General features: G+C 47.2%; 1 protein-coding gene across 1 annotated transcript in view; it reads left to right on the forward strand.

Moving 5' to 3' along the window:
• The first annotated feature begins 602 nt into the window (after positions 1–602).
• Positions 603–21,670, forward strand: part of LOC135901075 (PDZ and LIM domain protein 3-like) — an 81,616-nt gene continuing 60,548 nt past the window's right edge. Inside the window, exon 1 of the mRNA XM_065430749.1 lies at positions 603–1,090. Coding sequence (XP_065286821.1) covers positions 1,004–1,090 — 87 coding nt within the window. The 5' untranslated portion in view covers positions 603–1,003. The remainder of the gene's footprint in view (positions 1,091–21,670) is intronic.

Below are 21,670 nucleotides of genomic sequence, written 5' to 3' on the forward strand. Positions count from 1 at the left end.
CTTTATTACTCTCTTGAAAGTGGAAGGAACCTTCGCGACGTTATAAAATATTTTGCGAAGTGCGTCTTTTCCGCGTCTCTGCTCCCCCCCCCCTCCTTTTTTTTTTTTTTACTTTCAGCCGCGTCCTCCGTGACGCAGGTCACGTCATTATATGGGCTCTGTCTCCAAGAAAATAGAACACGTACACTGCTGGTTGCTTTCCAAGGCTGCTTATGCGAAACAAACGCAAAAAAAGTAAGTCAAGGGAAGAGAGAGAGGTAACCGACTAAATGACGAACAGGAAGGGACTCAAACAAGAGCGTTTCAAAATTAAGCTGCGGAAGGCATCCAACCGGCTTCTGAAGGGGAGTAGGTGTGGGAGAAGTGCCACGGGGCAAAACGCGGGGTTTTGAGAGGGAACGGAGGAGGTTGGAAGGTGGGCGGGGGGTGGAGGTGCCCGGAAAGTTCGTCGCTGAACAAGCCACCATGAGGACGAAAATCTGGCTACTGTACATCAGCCATGGAATCCTCGCGGACAGCCCAGGGTCAACCTCGGTGGAGGCTTGCTTTTAAAAAAAGGACCAGGCAGGACCTCCTCTCTCCCTTCCTTTCCATGTTTCTTTTCCATCGCCGCTTGTCGCGTGTGGGGAAATATTGACGGCAGTGGCCGCGCACAGCCAAGTAGCCTCGCGATCGCGCTAAAGCCGGCGCACGAGTGTTGAAGAGAGCCTTCGAAGAGTCTTTTTTTAAGAGCAGGCTGTTTCAAAAGCGGCAGACGGCGATAGGTTAGGCGAGAGAGAAAAAAAGAGAAGAACAGAGGGGTAAAACAGAAAGAGAAGAGGTACGTTGCTTGTGGGCTCAGTCGCGTCGCCGCTTTCTGGAAGTCCCTGGACATTCGTTCCGAGCCGAACTCCAGCGCGCTTGGAGAGCGGAGCGTTTCTTTCTGTGGACGGCGTCCCCGGAACAACACTAAGCTTCCCGACTACCGGCGCGAATTTCCGCGACTACGAACGACCGAGAGGAGATGGAGAAGCCCGACTGCCTCAAGGATGCCAGGGACTACAGGCGCTACACCGCGGCGCCCAAGAAGAAAACCAAAGACGTGAGCGAGGTGAGTGGACGCGGGCGTTTCTTGCGCCTGGCAGGGCGAGCAGGCTTTCCTTTTTCTTCGTTACTTGCTCGCGCGCGCGAATCAAATGTGGCGCGCTCGTGCGCAGAAAGCGGCGCAGGTGGCCTACGGCTTTCCCGAGGCGATTCGCCAAGAAAGTCTTTTGTTTCCTCCTCTTTCCCGAAACACAATTGAGTGACTTGCGCCACGAAGCGCGGTGGCGCTCTCGCCACGATCTCTATGGTGACTGAGTGCGCTCGCGGGGTAGTAAAAATAAACGGCGCATTTTCTGTTGACTTATCAGCAGAAATGGCGCTATTTTCGCTGCCACTAAAGGAAGGAACGAATTTTAAAGTTAGAAGAAGGAGGAATACATACTAGTCTGCGCGACCGCAGATTTTCGCATATTTTACTGGATCTGCATCTGCATGTTAACGTGGACCCGTATTCACAAAAGTACTTCTAACGCTATAACTGTTCCAAAGATGCCAGTCAATCGCAATGTCAGACATTGTATTATCGAAGGCGGCCAGACAATGGCAAACTCAACTCAGGGGAGAGTGGGTAGGAGTAGGAGGGCTGGAGGAGTGGGACAGGTAAAACATTTTTGACACCGCCAGAGCAACGCAGTTGAGGAAACGCGTTATAAATAGCACCTCTGTACATATAGTTTGGATCGTAATCTCTGGCCGCTTCATTGTGAAGAGCCGATAAAATGAAAACTGCCTTTACGACTGCCAAAAGTAATTAACTGTTTTTTTTATTGTTGTTGTTGTTAGCATTCCGAAGCCAAAACAGAAATATGTATGCACTGATGACAAACAAAAAATTATTCGAAAGGCATTTAAGGACTGGTACTGTGCTCCTAAGCCTCTATTGCATGTGACAAATAATATTGCTCTCTTTTGTGTCCTTGGGAGGAATGAGGTAGCACAATGGAGGAAGGAGTAGAACGCTGTTCCATCGTTTCATAACTGGTCTACATGCTTTTGTCGTTATTTTAATCGCATACCTAGTCTCTATAATTGATCATCTCATCGTGCAAGTTTATAAGTTTCTCCTGTATCATTTTTATAACGCAACTGCTACATGCATAGCACGTATACTGCGGGATCAGCGTACTGCTGAGTATTCGCGGCAATTATAGGTGTGCCAAAGAAGCCTAAATGCTCAAATGACAGCTAGCGCAACCAGTAACAAAACCATTTCCTCGCTCTGTCCTTGTTTGTGCGAGCTTGACCGTGATCTGCTATGCATAACAAACTAGCCCAAAAGTCGGTGCTCTTGGAAAAAGATCGAACTGGAAAGTGACTTAAGAGGAAGCCGCAGAGACTGCTAGCAATTGACTTTCGAGGGCCCTCACGGAGGCTAGAGCAACGGTAGTTTCTGTACGATTGTGCTTGTGCGCTTTCGCGGGAAAACATGTCTTTCTTTAAGGACGCGGTCAAGAGCGCTGATTGCAGCAATATAGTTAATTGTGAAGGTCAAGAAAGGGAGAGGAGAAATATGGACATTCTTTCTTTTCTGCCCATCTCGACTATATGCAATGTCGAGCAAAGACGTCCTAATAAAGCTACCAGAGACAAAAGAAGCGGGGATTAAAGAAAACTCAGTTTGTTGTTTGTATTAAATGACGACCTGCACCCGTGTTATATCCAGCTGACAAATTCTTAGGGTCATGTATATAATGTTGGTGTGACATATTAGGTTCCTTGTGATGATTGTTTGTCTGTCGATCTGTCTGTTTCTTGTTGCATCAAAGCTTCCTGGACGTCCTCGAAGGAAGAGCTCCTGTGTTAATGTAGAGGAATGTCTGACGTAAATTTAGAGTAACTCATGTTGTATGTGTGACAAATGAACTGAGCGATACATACAAAAGTGCAAGTTGCCCAGTTCATCTCACCTCTCCCCTACTAACGAAAATATTTGTGAATTTGGCCCGCGGTTCTTAAGGCACAAAGAAGTATACTTACGAAAAAATAATAAATAAAGGACTGGCGAGGCGCGCATCGTCTGTCCTTTCCAGCTGCTCCGCAAGTTAGACTTTATCACAGATGGGATTGTGTGTCGTACCTGCAAGATGCAGGCGTGAGGCGTGATCACTACAACGAGTACAGCACGTAGGGTCTAAACTCAAAATGAAGTAGGCCAAGTGGGTGCAGGTTCTGCGCGTGCGCAGTAGGCTAGCATTGCGTCCTGTACGGTGATTTCGCTAAAGGACGGGTGGAGACAAGCGCAGTTCACGTCTTAAGAGAATGTTGCCATTTGAATGGGGCTACTGTTGTTCAATCTCTCGAAAGAAAAAGGAATAAAATGAAGTGCGACAAAATACGCACTCCAGTGCAGATAGGTGGGCTTTATATCATGTTGATTTTTTTAATGAGCAGTTATAGCAACGAAACACCTAAGTTCGTCGAAAAATGTATAATAAATAATACAATGATGCGAAAAAAGGAAGAGCAAGGTACCCATGGTCGCAGTGAATAATATCCTGTTTATTCACTGTTTATTCACTGTTTAACAACAGACATCCTGGAGAATAATATGTAGGCCTGGAAAGCAGGACGTAAACTCGTCTCGCGGTGGATTTACTTGCTTCCAGCACCTGTCCTGCGGCGCCAACAGTGTGTGTATGGGTACTCATGTAGCTCTACTCAGGCTACTCAGGCATTATCCCTAAACGGAGAAGAGTAGAAGGAAGAACAGGGAAGAAAAGTGGTAAAGCAATTAGGGTTGAAACGGAATATAGGCAGGGTGGGCGCAAGTGGCTGAATTCCTTGTCCGGCAATGCTTTAAATAAGTGAGCGCTAACGGTCACTATTCTTCCCTGTTTATGCCGCGGCGCTTCATAACTTCGCGACATCGGCAAAAATAAAAATAAAGAAAATAAATAAATAATAAAGCAAGGCGGGTGCAGTGCTCTATCTGTATGCACGCAAACACGCAAATGCGCAGGGAGCTTGGGGAAAGGGTGGCTGTTGACGGGACCTCTCTGGCTGTAGCAATGGACGGTCATCTGAGATGGGGCCAGCAGCGTCTTTCTTTCTTTCTTTCTTTCTTTCTTTCTTTCTTTCTTTCTTTCTTTCTTTCTTTCTTTCTTTCTTTCTTTCTTTCTTTCTTTCTTTCTTTCTTTCTTTCTTTCTTTCCCCCCTCTCTCTGTCCTTCTCTCTTTCTACCTTTCTTTCTCTCTGCTTGTTCGCTCTTCTCTACCATTTCCGCAAACGCCAGGAATTCGTATTTTGGATTGTCGATCTGGCCGTGTCAGTGTCAGTGACCGCTTGTCATGGTTGTGCACCAATGCTCTTGCCAGCATTATTTGCGGATGCTGAATTTTTCCTGCCCATTAAGCACGATGGTTGCACAAAAAAACAAAATTCGTTGAACATCGAGCGCGCGTCTGCATACGTATGTGTGTGCGCGCGCGAATGTCGCGACAAATGTGCATTAAACAAATTAAATTATGGAGTTTTACGCGCCAAAGCCACGACGTGATTATGAGGTATACGCTGTAGGGTTTGGACTCCGGGTGAACATTGAAAACCTAGGTTCTTTAACGTGCACCTAAATCTGCGTACGCGAGTGTTTTTGCATTCTTCCTCCATCGGAATGCGGCCGCGATTGAACCGGCGACCTGCACAGTCACTGGCCTAACGCGACGGGTGCGATAAATAAGCAATAAGTGGCAAATAAATGGTAGCGCATCAGCAGCGATCGAACGTAGGCTGTCTTGAATATATAAAGTACAAGTGCTTAACTAACTGCATTGACCACCCTGGAGGACCTTAGGCATCATTATCCGTCATGGTGCCTTGGTGGTTATGGCACTGCGCAGCCAAGCGCGAGTTAGAGGGTTCGACTCCCGGCCGCGACAGCTGCATTTCCATGGGGTGAAATGAAAAAAAAAAAGCTAGTGTACCTTGCATTGGGTGCATTTTAAAGAACCCGAGGGGCTCAAATTAACCCGGTTTATCCCCCTCTACAGCGTGCCTCATAACTGGATCGTGTTTTTGGCACGTAAAAGCTCGCAATTTCAGTAACCTTAGGCATCGCCATACTGGGTGCTGTTGTGATCGGTCGTTCACCCCGCGACACTCCTCGGTCATGGCTCGCACGATTATGGGGAACGGGCCGACGGCCTGGTCAAAATAGTTCTCGACATGGATGAATTGAACCAGCGCGGGAGTACCTCGTTCCGGAGAGGTTTGACCAATTAGCAATGATACGGCTGTCACCTGTCAGCAGCACAAACTGGCGTGTCCAAGCCGGAGACTCGCTCAGTGCAATGATCAGGCCATCAACTATAAGAGTATTGATCGGAGTCGGCGAAAAGGGGCAACCTACCTCTGGATTGGTGGGACCTGATGTCATCGGCCTCCTGACACCGGATTGGGGGAAGTGACTAAACAATGATCGCGTAAGGCATAAAAGGAGCTACTGACGGCGGGAGTGATCGGAGACTACCACTTCATCATCAAGTTTTCCTGTATTACTTTGCATTTCTTGTACATATGTAAATATATACGTGTTTGTCAAACAATCTGCATGTCGGACCCGACCTCACGTTCACTCAATCCTCCCACGAGGAAAGAAGATCCCATGTCGTCGAACCCGAGTCGCAACAGTGCGTACTGCGTGCTGGACTCCGAAAATGACTGCAATGTGCAGTTAGCGGGGAAATCTTGTACGCTAATATTGTTTCACTTGCAGGTTACAGGGGAAAAAATTAATCGGGTGTTTTTCTCAATTCATAAAACACTTTGTGCAATTAATTAGCAAGACTGAAGCAACCTCAGTCAATAACCCATCCACCCCCCACCCCCCCCCCCCCCCCACCCCCCACTGCTATTTCTCAATCATAACCATGCGACATCCCCGCAAGACAGAGGTTTACGAGAAGATGGAGATTTGAAATGATGAATCGTTACGACAAATGTCTGAGTCAACATTTTGATCAGGGGACACTCAGGAAGACGAGTTCCCTGATAGGGAAACGTTGGCTTCATCCCTGTTTTCGAACACAGCTAATCATGTAACATAAATAGGGATACGCGACCCTACGCCCCATGTTGAAATTTGTCACACTTGGCAGCGTTAGGAAAACACGAGAACTACACTCATATGCACCCTTCATCCCCCCCCCCCCCACTCTTCCTTCTCCCTTAAAAAAATACATGAGTCAACGATGGCTGCTGGCGCTACCTTGAAATTTTAACGCTCGGAAGCCCTGCTGGGAGGCGCAAATAGAACACACGGAAAGGCGTCAAAAGAAAACGACAACAATGCGCTCGTCAGACGTCATAGCTGCACTTTCGAGCTGGCACGCGTGCTCCACGCCACAACAGCAAGTAACTATAATAAAAGCAATGACACGATGGTGAGAAATATATCAATATTTACCGACCAAAACACAATAAATCGAACTTGGAAAATGCGCCCTCGGGGGTAGAGGGGGTTGCAGGTTGAGTGCTGGTGGTTAAGTGGGGGTGTGGCAGTGCCGGTGAAGACGAAACAAAAGTGAAAGAAGCGAAATCAGTAGAAAAAATCGAGGAAAGAAAACGAGGGTCTCAGAGCGGTCTGGGCAGTAAGAGTCGCCAAGTTCAAGTCGCATAATGAAAGCTGGTTGGCAGAGCGCTGCTCTTGGTTTTCTAGCTGTTTGGTAATGCCAGGGAATAGATTTGAACCTGACCTTGGAGTGACGCAGCCTTTCTCCCGGTTGCGTTAAAACGCGCACCGTTTTGGCTTTCTACTCTACCGAATGCGCCCGAAAATTGTACGATGAAACCTCATGACACCTTAGTGAGGTTGAAAACGGGACACTAACTCACTCGGGCTACCAAAGGAATAGCGAATCACCAGTTCGCGTGAGCGGAACCCAGAACTAAACGCATAAGATCCCGGATGTATACTTTGCATGCAACGTACGGCAAAGCATAGCCCACTTACAATCTCTTCTTATTACATCCTGTTCACATTAGAAATCACCACCCGAATGTCCGCACTGGATATATATCAATGACTGTACCTTGCTTCTAGCTGCGACGTGTGTGCTTGGTCCACGGACAATCGCTGCCCGCGCGTCCCGCGCGTCCCACGCAACCAAATCACTTTTAACCGTGCTGACGGACATTGCTCTCAACGAAATACCTTAAGCAGTCTGTATGTCCCGCGTTGCGGTGTATTTTGCGTACGTCGTGTGCCTGTGACGTGCACACTGCGTGCCATCTCCTTTTGTCACCATTGCCATCTGGAACAGCATCCTATATATAGGCGTGCCGAAAGGCGGAGTTCTCCACAATTCAATAAAGAGTTTCTCTCTCTCTCTCTCTCTCTCTCTCTCTCTCTCTCTCTCTCTCTCTCTCTCTATCAATACGCCTACGTTATGATTTAAGCGTAGGCTTGGCGGAACCAACTGATCCCTAAAACAAAGAACACAAAATATGGCGTAGGTCTCCGGAGTTTACGGCGACAGGGAGCGCAGTGGCGTGTCAGTCGAAGCGAGAGCCGTTCGCACGTATTCGCGGTTGTTCTCGCACGGTGCATCACACTCGCGAGAAATCAATGGTATTAGCGAGCTCGCGCTCCCCTCTCTGCTTTCCCACACAGAACAAAACTGGAGAGACAACATACTTCTATTTCTAGCACCGAACGTCAATATTGGTTTTCTTCAAGCCTATAGGGGTGCGTCACCATGGCGATATGAGGACGAAACAAGCGGGAGATTCAGGCATGTCTAACAAATTTTTCGGTCTAGTTATAACGGAGAATGACGCCAGCGTATAAAAGCAGAGTGACGCAAAGATGCTCCAAAGACTGACTCTCTATTTCGAGCTGACCTATCACAAATATGTATATATATATATATATATATATATATATATATATATATATATATATATATATATATATATATATATATATATATATATATATATATATATATATATATATATATATACACACACGTCGTATCAAACACCACAGTCGTCAGACACACCTACATGCAAGATATTAAAAGTCCAAAACACAATACAATAGTAGCACTAGTATGCACGCCCAATGACGTCATAAAGTCCACGCAAACTTTCCGCAAAAACTCAGTGTAAGTAGCGTTCATGACAAACGCTATAAACGCCAATCAATGTAACTTATCAACAACCTGATACATTAAACAGCCGTTCAGTGAAATTTGGGTTTATTTAATAGGTTACGTGTGTTTAGAAATTTCAAAACATTTTGTTACGCGGATTTACTTATTTATTTTATGAATTTATTTTAATGCGGCTATCTCACTTGCCGGCAGTTGATGTCAATAACTTGGATCCACCCCGTGCATCGTACGCTGTGTCTGTCGGTGGAGTCAGTGAACTCTATTTCGCGGAAGTTTCATCGTATTTCGCGAATTCTGCGACATTGCTTACGACAGACAGGGACAATGTAGAACGAACTCAACGGCTGCCTTTTTGGTGCTGTCAAGAAGAAACAATGACCGAACAAGTTTTTCTTCTTGCTATTTCTTTCTTTCATTTAATTTTTTATCCGCGCATTGGGTATGTTAAAACACAAAGACTCACACAGTGATAAACGAGAAGAAAGAGGGTTAACCGAGGGGCCTGATTTTTTATTAGTCATATCATCAGAAGCCAACAAACACTGACACCAAGGACAACATAGGGAAAATTACTTGTGCTTAATAAATGAAATAAGGAAACGATAAATTAATGGGAAATGAAAGTGGATGAAAAAACAACTTGACACAGGTGAGGAATTATCCCACAACCTTCGCCTTTCGCGTGCGATGCTCTACCAATTGAGCTACCACGGCGCCGTTTCCCAATCCATGTTCATGGGTATTTATGTTTTCCTAGTAGAACCCTGGGAGTGTTAGCCAGCGCCATCACTCACAGACCTTGGCGGCGGGCATGGAACGTCCTTTCTGCCGCAGGCGTCACGAGAACGTAATCTTTTTGGGTCAAGGCAACCGGTGCATAAACCCACACATGCTACCTTAAGGCGTCAATGTTGCCGGATTCAAAAGCCTCGTTATGTAATAAACGAGAAGAAAGGCGGTGAACAACACATAAAGTGGATGAAAAAACAACTTGCCGCAGGTGGGGAACGATCCCACAACCTTCGCATAACAAGGGTCCTGAATCCGGCAACATTGGTGCCTTCAGGTAGCATGTGTGGGTTTATTGACCGGTTGCCTTCACCCAAAAAGATCAAGTTCTCGTGAAACCTGCGGCAGAAAGGATGTTCCACGTCCGCCGCTAAGGCCTGTGAGTGGTGGCGCTGGCTAACACTCCCAGGTTTCTACTAGCAAACATGAATATCCAAGAAAGTGGATGGGGGAAACGGCGCCGTGGTAGTTCTATTGGTAGAGCATCGCATGCGAAATACGAAGGTTGTGGGGTCGTTCCCCGCCTGCGGCAAGTTGTTTATTTTTTCATCCTCTTTCATTTCCATTAATTTGCCGTTTCTTTATTCCATACATTAAGCACAAGTAATTTCCCCTATGTTGTCCTTGGTGTCACTGTTTGTGGACTCCTTATGAAAGGACTCAGTGAGGCGCACAAACACACATACGGGAGCACTATTAGACGTCTGCCGATATTTCAGAAGTTCTACAAGACAAGTGATCGGGTATATCTGTTGTGGATGTGTTTGAAATGAACAGGGTTCGAATGATGTACAGCAGCAGCGTGAAGGTTCCAGTCCCTTGAAGTTTGCGCGAAAAACATAGAGAGACGGGCTGCGCTATGGGTGTGTGCGCACACGTTTTTTGCCTCAAATATGGACGTCGTCCTGGATTCACCGGTTGATGGAATTCCCACCGGTATACGCCACCCTGTCCCACGCAGGCGTGTCACCACCTCAAACTTATTGCGCTAACGTAAGAAACCAATTCAGACTAATACGAGCACGGAAGAATGAGACTGAACAGGTGAGGCGCAGCTGTGACCAACTAGCACGGTTTCAAGCATCGCTCTTCACTAGCACCGAGTTGCGCCATGAAAAGAGTGGCGGGGAGAGCTAGATATTTTACTGCCGAGCAGCCCATCATTACTTTATATCGATCACAGCGACCGCTCGTAAATGTTAATGTGTTGAGGAAAAAGCCAGCTAAGGCCCTAGGGAGACATAAAAGACCATGACTTTACCTGGGTATAGTTGAAAAAAATTGACAGTAACTTAAGTACCCTTACGTGATTTGAGTGCGAAAGCATGATGACTTGTATAATTAATTGGTTACGTCCATCATACCTGACGTCATACGTTGTCACGTGTCCTTCACAACTCTACCTTTACCCACCTTAATTCACCTTAATCAACTTTGCTCATAATTTGTATCAACTTTCATCAAACTTAATCCACCTTGCTCTAATTCTTACCACCCTTAATCCACCTTGCTATAATTTGTACCCACCTTAATTCAACTTCCTCTAATTTGTACCGGCCTTGATCCACCTTTCTCTATTTGTATCAAGCTTAATCCACTTTAATTCACCTTCCTTCACTTTACTTCACCTTAATGCACTTTACTCCACGTTACTCTAACCTGCCACCTTGTTCTAACTTGTTCTAACTTTATTTCCCTCGACTTCAATCGAATTCACCTTAATTCACTTCAATTCGCATTAATTATGCATAATTACTAAAAATAAACCTTGTTATACAATTTACTATGTTCTGTATTACTACCGACGTCATACAAGACGCTGATGACGTTACATTGATCTTTTGATACCACTCGTGCCTCACGGGACATATAATGCTTTCGCATTAATAAATCAGCTAGGTCATCAGTCACTGTTCCCCTGAAACAAAACACAGACAAAGCTCCACTGAGGCAAAATAATGCACTCATTTAGCAGTATACCTAATCCACTCATATGTGCGGCCTTGTGCCACTGAGAGAGCCGCCGGTAATTGCGGCCGATCTATTTCCATAGAACGATATATAGGCAGACTGCGGTGCAGTATCGACGTTTCCTGTCCCCAGTAAATGCAGTTAGATTTTCTTATGTCCTTCTTGTTCAGTGTGTATTAAATTCGGTCATGTGTAGCATGTCAGCGACGCAAGACATCTCCTCATACGCTAGCCCCACTGCAACCTTTACCGTGTCTTGCACGCCCTTTTGACCGGGTTGGCATTGACCTTTATGGGCCTCTTCCATGCATTGCTAACGGAAATCGTTGGATAATTGTCGCAGCAGACCATCTAACAAGATACGCCGAAACTGCTGCCCTTGCTTCGGCTGCTGCCTGCTCGCGACGCCACCGCATTCATCTTACGGCACGCCGCACCGCGAGAACTGCTCAGCGTCCGAGGCCGTGTCTTCTTGTCCGAAGTTATTATTAAGCTACGTTTGCGCCACGTGCCGCACTATTCACCGCACCACTACGGCGCATCACCCACAGACTAACGGTCTAACGGAACGATTTAACCGCATTCTTGCTGTCGTGCTCACAATGTACGTTGCGTCCGACCATTCCAATTGGGACGACGTCCTTTCTTTTCTCAGGTACGCATATAATACCACCATTCAGGCTACCACAGGCTTCTCTCCATTTTTTTCTTCTCGATAAACATGAACCATCCCCTATCCTCGACACCGCACTCGCGTATCGCTCGGAGGCCTCTGAATTCACCCCTATTTCAGAAGCTGCTCGCCGTGCTAAAGAGCGCTGGCTCGCTCATTCACGTCCAAGGCGTCCAAAACTATCGTCGCGACCACGATCAGCCTGCACCGCCTTTCGCCGTTGATTCTCACGTCTGGCTTCGGCTGTCATTTCACTCTCCAAGCCTTAGCCCAAAGCTTGCTCCAAAATAACAGCGTCTGTACGGATCGTCGAGTGCACATCGCCTTTGAATTATGTAGTAGAACCGGTGACGTCATCGTCGGACAAGCGCCACCGTGACCGCGAGACGGTTCACGTCAGCCGCCTAAAGCCGTGCTACGACCCCGGCCCTCGTCGTGTCGTCACCTTACGTCACCAGGATGGCGCATCTTTGCCACCGGAGCAATTGTATTGTAGTATGTAGCGCTGTAGGCACTGCCCTCGCTTTAGCACGAGACTCCAGCTTTCGTGTTGATGCCAAGAGATAGGACTGCTCCTACAGATTTTCTTTCGATCGCTTGGACGAGTTTTAATAAGTCACCCTTGCAACTAAAATATTGTTTTTCGTGGCTACCCGGCTCTGAAAACGACAAAAACGCGACAAGGCACTGCAGCTCCTAGCCTGGAACTATTCCGTTCCTATAGAGTTCTGTTGGCCAATATCTTGGGTGATAGCCGGCCCTTCCGGTCCACCAAACTTCCCATTCGCATCTAATAAAGACGGGCAGCAGGCGCGTGCAACACTGTTTAGCCCCCCACACTTGCGCAATCCTAATTCTAAATCTCTCTATTCGGTATTGAACTATGATCGAACAAACGGACAACTCTGAAGACAACTTTTCGCAAGCGAGACTTGTCTCCGTCAGCGTAGCAAGACAACTCCTCTCGTCGAAGTGTTGGCTCCAAAAACTACCACTGTTCAGCCCCTGCTGATAATTTCAAGTCTCCGGAGAGCTCTTCCTGCGTACCTGTGTCTATTCGGTATTACAGCTTGTGTTATGTTCCAAACAGAGCGGGGCGTCCTTAGTAATTTCCTCATTTCGGTAAAGAGCCTCTGCTGCAGCCGACACCGGAAAATTTAGATGACAAGCATCTGTAGATGTGATTCGCATCTAGCCTCAATCTAGCGGGTGCACTGAATTTATTCGCCTGTTTTCATGGCCTGTGCTAGCGGCCGGCCCTGACGCGATTCCAGCGTAAATTTATTTAGCCGCACGCAACCCTCCGCCTGTCACCATCATTTTTATCCAGCAGGAAAATGCATCACAAAGAAAGAGAGAGAGAGAGAGAGAGAGAGAGAGAGAGAGAGAGAAGGTAAAGAAAAAGAATAAGAAAAATCTGGGTTACGAGAAAAGTTTATCTTTTCCCAGGTCATCGTAGCAATTCAGGGAGCATGCGCCCGCTTTCCCCGGCACCGACCGAGAATTTAAGCGCAGGTTTTAGCGACTCTGCAAAAGCCCTATACTCACTTACAGCACGCAAGTCGCTGAACCTCCGCTGTGTTAAATAGAACTGTGACACACTTCCGGCGAGCGCTTTCTTTTGGTTCGTTCTCTGGAGCGCGGTCGCTGTTATTCCTGTGCTATAGCGAGCCAGTCTCGGCGGCGGTGTTGGTGCAGCCCAACGCGTGTCAAAGCTCCTTCCTCGCCTCTGAATCCTCGTAAAGCTGCCGGGCCAACCCTTTATTTCATCAACAGCAATTCTGTGCCACCATTTCACCTTTTCTTGCTGCCCAGTTTTTTTCTTTCTTTTTTTTTCTTTTTACTTTCTTCCCGCTTCCGTCATACCAAAATTTAACCGGTAACGTCGGAATATCATTCTGACGATCAAAGCAGGTTTGCTAGAATAAAACGGAAGCAGAAACCTAAAGCAAAGGAGGATGAATAGAGGTACGAGGTAAACGAAGAGTGCGCTGGGTCAATGTATACGGAGATATTTCTAGCACGTTTGTGTTTTGTATAAAAGTGATCGCAATATTGACTCGGTTCGTGCCGCTATATCGTATGTCGCTTGGCGATTGGATAACGCAAGCAAGAAAAGGAAAGGCAGCGCTTGATCTTCTCGGCGCCCGCTCATCTGCCATACTCGAGCACCAACTCTCCCGACATTTGTTTTTTATATCTTATTTCCGACATAAGCAAGGTCTGACATATTTTTGTTTATTTTTATCGTTACGTCTGTTTTTATGAAGCAGGAAGGTTAGGGGGAGTGGGGGTTGGGGGTGTTGGGGTGGAGTGGAAGTGTTTCAGGCATATCCGAAATGTTCCAGTTATCACTTATCAGCACTCCATTATACACATTCACTCTTTATATACACTGTAGAAAATTGAGCGACGACAAATGTTAACTGGATCACCAATGCAGCAAATTTGAAATTGTGTGGTATACCGTGTCGAAACAACACAGTTGGTTGGTTATGAGAGAAACCGTAATGGAGTGCTCAGGATAGGACGAATTTTGGCTACCTGATGTCCTCTTATGTGCACCCAAACCTCAGTAGACGAGCCTTTTTAAGGGGCATTTTCCCGCCCTCTGATGCCGCGACCGGTAATCGAACCGGCGACCTCGTGCTCAGCGACAGGACGCCATCACCGCTGAACCACTGCGGCCATAGGGGACGCATTTTTCAGAACGATAGTTGTAATTAAGCGCAGCATCTCTCCTAAACGGCTAATAAGTACTTCATTACAGTTCGGCTTTCGTTCCACAATTGGCACACCGGCTCCAAAGTCATCAATTACGTATGCAATAAGCAGAAAAAACAAATCTGTTAATTAGCTAACATCACTCGATCAGCAGTTTCTACTGCAAGTACATTCATCATCTTCGACAAATCTAGGTGATGCGGCAGAACTGCGATATCTACCACAGACGCTCTTTTATAACTCTTTTGAGAATTCCCTCTTCTCTCCCTTTCCCCAAGTGCGTGAGGTAACCAACTGGGGGCGACCATGGTGGACCTCCCTAACTTTTCTTATTTATGATTTATCTCTCTCTGCTTTCATTAAACTACGCAACCTCCCCGCGCATATATATATATATATATATATATATATATATATATATATATATATATATATATATATATATATATATATATATATATATATATATATATATATATATATATATATTACCTCTTCTCCGGTGGGATGAAGCCACAACCTCCGCATTACGGGTGCGTTGCAGTAACAATTGTGCCACGGCGACGGCTATCAATCCGTCCACTGTTTTCGGTATTTATGTGTACTAGGTCTATCCTTGGGAGTATTAGACAGCGCCACTTACGGCCATAGCGAGCGCATGCGGACCATCTGTGTTTGCCCGATGGCGTCACGTGTTACGTGACGCCATTGTATATATATATCTTCTCTGCCATTTTTTTTTTCCCTTGCCTCGACGTGGAACTGAGAGTGGAACCTCGGCGATGATCGCGAGACTGCAGACCTTGCGAACCAACGAAGGACAGCGAAAGACGAGTCTTGAACCTCGAAAGAGAGACAAGAGAGAGCGAACGAACGCTGAAACTGAGGCCAGCGGATATTTAAAGAAAGAAGCGCCTGTCGCTGCTGACGAAGCGGAGACTGTCGCGAATGGTTGCAGCATGTTGCCGCAATCGACTGTCGCGACCTGCGGGCTGCACTGACGCGTCTGCACGCTTCGCTTCTGGCACGCGCACACTTTTACTGCCTTTCTTCTTTTTTTTTTCTGGCTTCTTGTCCCACAGCATACGAGAATGTTCTCCGCTTTATTTATTTATTCACTTACATTGCGTATTGTTCGTTCGGCGCGAACAGGCTGGCGTGGTTTATTATTAAATGGGCGTAACAAACGCCTTTACGTGATGTACGCTTCAGAGGTTTGCGTCCAGAACGCGAAGGTTAGGGTGCTGCAACGTCAACTTTCGTAACTAAGTATAAAACGCGGCAGCTGAACAAATAAAGATGATTCCCAGTAGATAGTAGAATTCTTGCTCAGAATAACTGTGGCTAGTGGCCATCCGTAAATGGAAAAGAAAAGCAACGAATGAGACGTAGTTACTGCCACCATCACCTAACATCCACAAACAAGTGGGAAAATCCTTGTCATTTACGCAGTATGCGTTTACTATTTCTCCCCCTCCCCCCTATCCTCCATCGTAAATATTTCATAAACGCTTGGTTAAAATTGTATCGCGGGAGCTGCTTTTACATCCCTTGAAGTAATGTCATGCTGTTCGCAAAGGTGACCGCCGTTACCAATTAAGAGCAGAACCACCACCAAAGATTTGCTGGTCATTCATTTCTCCAGATGCTCGGCCGCTTTAGTGCAACCAAGCGCTCCGACACTTTGTAGCGAGCTTCAAAAATAGTGTGACATGCGAATACTAAATTATGATACGCCCGGAAATCGCGGCAGATTTGTTCGCCAAATGTGTGGTTAGATTATGCTTATTTGGGAAAACAAGTCGCGTAACGATATAGTTTACCGAACTAATTGCCACCAGTGCCACCTTGTGAATGTTAGCTTTTCACGTCCTTGATTATTACTGTGTGTGCGCGTGCGTGTTTGTGTGTGTGTGAATGCCACATCACTCAGTTTTCCACGTTACCATGGTCCGCAATGTGCTAAATACTTTAGGCCGCCGACACGTTCATTTCGCCACCGTTCTGCAACTCGATTCCTTTGTGAGTGGGCTGGAAGAGGGAAGCCACTTTTCTGGAGTATTTCGCAATTCTAGACGATGTTCTGCCAGAATGCCGATGCTATTTAAAAACAAGATGAAAAAAAAAGAAATAAGGAAGCAGTCTCTCCGTTTCCTCGCAATGTCAGTGCACGCAAAACGTCATTTTTTTTAATGGCACGACTATCGGCACAGTCACGCCAGCGTTGGCGTTTGCAAGCTGCTTCCCGTCAACTGCGTGGGGAAGGTCCGTCCTTGACCCACATGTTATGCCACCGATCTCCCTTGTCTTCTTCGCACGCGTGCGCTGCTCTCGCGGAAAGGATCTTCGGGCCACGACGGGCCGGCGTCCTCCTCCGCGCCGACGTAACGGACAACCCCCCGCTGCGGCCGGTTCCCTCGACTTCGAGGCGGTGTACTGACGGGGGATTGTTTGCTATCTCGGCGCCATTGGCGTTTCGGCCAGGGGGGGGGGGGGGGGGGGGGGGATCCGCGCTTTCCAACGGCCGGCGGCGCGGCGGCTATTCTGGGCGGCGCGCACGGCTGCCAGGCGTCGCCCCCACCGGCCGGATGCGAATCTTCTCGGGAGCTTCTGGAAAGAGGGAGAAGAAATGAGGAGGGAACAAATGGGAGGAAGGAAAGAGAAGGAGAGATAAAGCGGGCGTCCCAGTGCCGGCGAAGCAAAACACCAAGAATCCGGGGCCGCCGTGTTTTGGAGGCAGGCCCGATTGCTGAGACCGCACGAAGAGCGGGATGACGACCGCGGGGCGTCGCGTTACACAGACTCAACGCAGCACAACGGCAAAGCTGCGCGTGTGAAAACGTCGCGCACTGCAGTCGTAGGGGTTTGTATCGAGAAGATATAGTTAGACGTAACCTCGGCTATACAAGGCAACGAGTACCCTCCACGGTAATGTAATAGCTACGGCGCTACGCTGCTCAGCTCGAGGGCATGGGTTCGATCCCGGCCGCAGCGGCCGTATTTCGATGAGGGCAGAAATGCCGAAGCGCTCGTGTTTAGGTGCATGTTAAAGAACCACAGGTGGTCAACGTTCACCCGGAGCCCCCACTACGGCAAGACTTCATAATCAGATCGTGGTTTGGGCCCACGGAACCCCCAATTTTTCTTTATTTCTTTATGAGTAGTGCCGCTGCGTTCCAGTGGAAAAGAACCTTGCCATTAATACAGGCAACCATGATAGGTAGACGTAAGGGTTATAACAAGATGGGCGACCATGGCTGAAACAAACAAAAAAAAAGAACGCGCCATTGTAGCGGATGTCCAGCGCTGCATATTTGCTGCTGTCGCCGTTATGTAATCAGAAGGTCTTATTGTCGCATTTACTCTATATCCGCACGCGCCAACCAGCTTGTTATCCCAAAGAGTTTGTGTCGTGTTGTTGGAGCATCCTAAACACATTTATCGTCGCAGCCGTAAGCTCACAGGTGCGGGCGAGCGAAAGAAAAAAAGAAAGGAAAAAGATAAATAAACGAGGATTTCAGCTGGGTCGTTGCCTGCCGTCTCCATAGTGTTCCGCTGTCACAGTCACGTCAGCCTCACCCGTTCGAACCGTACCGATCTCGCTATAACGACGCGGCGGCAGTTGCCACATCCGCACTACACAGAAACTGCGGTAGGAGCGACGCTGACGATGATGGCGGCGGCCGGAGGACAGTGTCTTCTCGAACGGGGTCAGATCCAGCGCGCCAGTTGCGGGGCACTGGGGAAGTATATATATAATCCGAGCCCGAGCCTAGGCACTTTCGTAACCCGGATTCTTTTCTGGCACCGCCGAGACAGACTGCTGCGCGGAATGAGGAGTGATGATAATAAACAAAAGCAAACGACGCGACGGCGTCTCCCGCGCGGCCAGCTGTCGCGTTGCAACACGGGGGAAATCTGTCGCGCCTGCCGCAGGGGCGCGTGTAAGCGCGTGCCACGGTAACTCGGTAAGGAGAAGCGAAATTTGATCGGTTCCCCGCTAATAGTCACGTAGAGTACATATACGTACACTAGAGGGGCACGTATAGTTGAGTACGAAGGGCCGGACAGACTGGGAAACCTTGCGTGGTCCTTCACGAGGCTCCATTCAAGCCAGCAGCGTGCAGCGGCAAGTCCAAGTAACGACAGCGACTGCCTAGGACACGCGCCTCCTTTCGTCATCCGATCGTTCTCAACTCTGTTGAAGTAAACCCGGTATATTAAGTAAAGCGGAATGTTCACTGTTCATGCGGTAGTCAGCAAATGCGAACGCACGGACGTGGAAGCGGCCCCGTCTGGTTATTCAAGCGCTCCGGATCGGTGCCGAGGACGTCGGTGCACGAATGATTACGAACGCGACAAGTGATCCGCTTGTAACAGACGCGGTTGCTCTTCACTTCACGGTCAAATATTAAGCATCAAAAGTAAACGTTTCCTGCCATGTAGCCACGAGGCGCACTTTATAAACAATATGTAAAGGCCATGTCTTCAAGAAACATCGGTCATCGATTTCTGTACTTTCTATATACAAATAGGTTACTGAGATGAATTGAACTCTGAGTGGAGTGTTAATTGTTCGGTTACAGTGTTCACAAATCGCCCAAGTATACAATTAATAATATCATAAACAGCTTTGTTCTTCGGATAGACATTGGTGCACGCCAGATTATTTATTTTTGTTCTGCGCTGCAAAAACAAGCGCTCAATCACGAGAACATAAATAGGGATTGATATAGTATTAACTTGGAGTCTATTGCACACACCTGGACTTCCTCAATACTACTGAGATTGCCGAATCCCTACCGGAAACAGTCAGTGTCTCGATCTACATCGATGACATCTGCGACTGTGTTTAAGCAGTGATTCACCCGCAGGTTCGTGCAAGGCTACAGAAAGCAGCAACACAGTGGCTATTACCGCACACACGGCCTAACCACCTGTACACAAAAGCGCGATAGTCACTTTTACGCGAAAAACAATGACTGGTTATCCAGTATGCACCAATGGCCAGCCTGTCTCCTACGAGAGGAGTCATCCATTTTTAGGTGTGACTGTTGACCGGGATCTCCCCTGGAGGCCTCATGTTCTGGCCTATGGTCTATTGCTGGCTCATGGCCTATTCTATAGCTCTCCCGTGCTTTCTAAAACTTGCAAGTCCAATCTCTGAGAACTTAAGAGCCTTCCGCGGAGCGCCTCTACAGCCAGAACGGTTATAAAGGCTCGAGACCATCCAATCATGACTCTAGCAGCCGACGAAGCTGCTAGGGATCGCATGAAGGAAGGAACCTGGTTTCTATACCTTTACCGAGGACTGACGCAGCCCAACACTTAAGCAAGCAAGCGCACCGTATAACGTTACAGAAGTGGTAAACACCTGAATTTCCTCATCACCGGTTGCATTCTCTCGACCCATCGATGCAACTGCGGTTGTCACCCGGTCTTTCCCGAAGTGAGGAAACGGTGCTGTGTCGCTTACGCATGGGCGTTGCATTCACCAATACATATTCATTTTTTATTGGAATGGCTGACAGCGGCGAGTGCAATGCCTGCGGTGTCGAGAAGGCTATGGAGCACCTCCTGTGCTACTTTCCGTCTTCTGACAATGAAAGACATGACGTCGGCACATCTCGAAATCAACTAGATGGAAAACAATTCACATTAAACAAGATCTTGGGACCATGGCTTCGCATATCGCCGCTACAAAAGGCAACAAAAGCTCCGCTGTGATTTCTGAAGGCTACCGGACTGAGCGACCGTCTGTGATATAGAGCAGAGAACTGTCACTACGTTGGCGATATCAACAGTGGACTTTCTCTTCTTATCTTAGCATTTCCCTCCCCTCCCCCCTCACTAAGTGCAGGGTAGCCAACCCGGCTCAGTGCTGGTTAACTTCCCTTCCATTTATTTATCCTTTTTACCTCACCCTATATGAAGTACTCTCTTCATATACATATATATAACAAAGCTGAAAAGTGATTAAACCTAGCTCATCATCAGTCAGACAAATTAATACAATGTAAAGTTAAATGCTCAATCATAATTATTTGCTCATTTCCTTTTTCTTATGTCTTTATGTAAGAAAAAATGGGCTGGTTGGAAGGGGTGCGGTGTGTGGGAGGAAGGGTACTATATACTACGAGTGCTTCATTTTCTTTGCGAATATCCCCATCGTTCCGAAGAAGAAACGGGAGGAATTCGTGTTATTGAACAATCGCTATAGCGAGTTCTCAGGCGACCAGTGTCTCAACTCGCCTTTACATTGTTGATCTCCCACGTTCTTGCCGCTCTTCTCTCAAAACGCTGTTAGAACCGACTCACTGAGAAGCCCTCTCAAGAAAATCTCACTATTCACACCGTTCTTGATGGGTTTCTTTTTTTTCTGTTTTCTCGCTCTTCAAGTGTGTTATCTTCGCTGAAGCTTCATAATTCCTATCTGCCGGCCTATCGACGTATATAATAGGACGGAAACAACATAAAAAAAAAACAAGTGTCGTGTGCATAGCAAGCTACTTATTCTGCAGCCGTTAAGCATAGGCGCTGAATATGCACTCAATATTATGCACCTATTTCACTCGATAGACGAAAGAACGGGACATTGAAAAGAGCCCGACACTCGTTCACCTTATCACCTTATCGCTCTCGTGCGTGGTTTGAAGCTGGACGAACGAGCGTTCCACTCCTGTTCCCACGTGTGTAGCCGATGCACATTTCCGACGCGATGATTCACCAAGGCTCACTTTCGTTCTCAGCTAGCCCTATAGATAGCAGGGGTTTAATGGTCTGCAGAGTGAAGTATTCGATATATACAGTCGTTACAGTGGCTAGACAAATTGAGAAATTTTGCAGAAATGATTACCTTAAAGCTTTCTTCACCTTATTTCAGACGTCCTATTACTCATTCAGATACTGCCAACATTTAAGCAGTGCAGAAGTCCCGACACACTCTATCTTTGCAAGCTGTTGGAAGCGTCGAAGTGTAGCGATGCCGCACCGCGATGGATTGTGGGAGAAAAAAATGTAATTTCGAGCACACACTGTCATTATCGTTAAAAGAAACGCATTTGTTTTTGTGATTTTCCTAAACTGTGAAGAGTGCACGAGTTCTCAATCTCTTCTCTCTCTCTTTCTTTCTTTTTTTTGTATGTGTGTCTGTGAGCAATGGCGATGAAAATAAACTCGGAGGTATCCTGCGTTCAGCGACATTTGTTCCATGAGGTGCGCTCGCGCTGATTTGCGATAAAAATGACATACTCCTGGCACCCTTAAGACAGATCAAAACCTCTGCACAACATGCACAACATCAGAAACTGCCAGGATG

Source organism: Dermacentor albipictus, chromosome 1, assembly GCF_038994185.2.
Source record: "Dermacentor albipictus isolate Rhodes 1998 colony chromosome 1, USDA_Dalb.pri_finalv2, whole genome shotgun sequence".
Lineage (NCBI taxonomy): Eukaryota > Metazoa > Arthropoda > Arachnida > Ixodida > Ixodidae > Dermacentor > Dermacentor albipictus.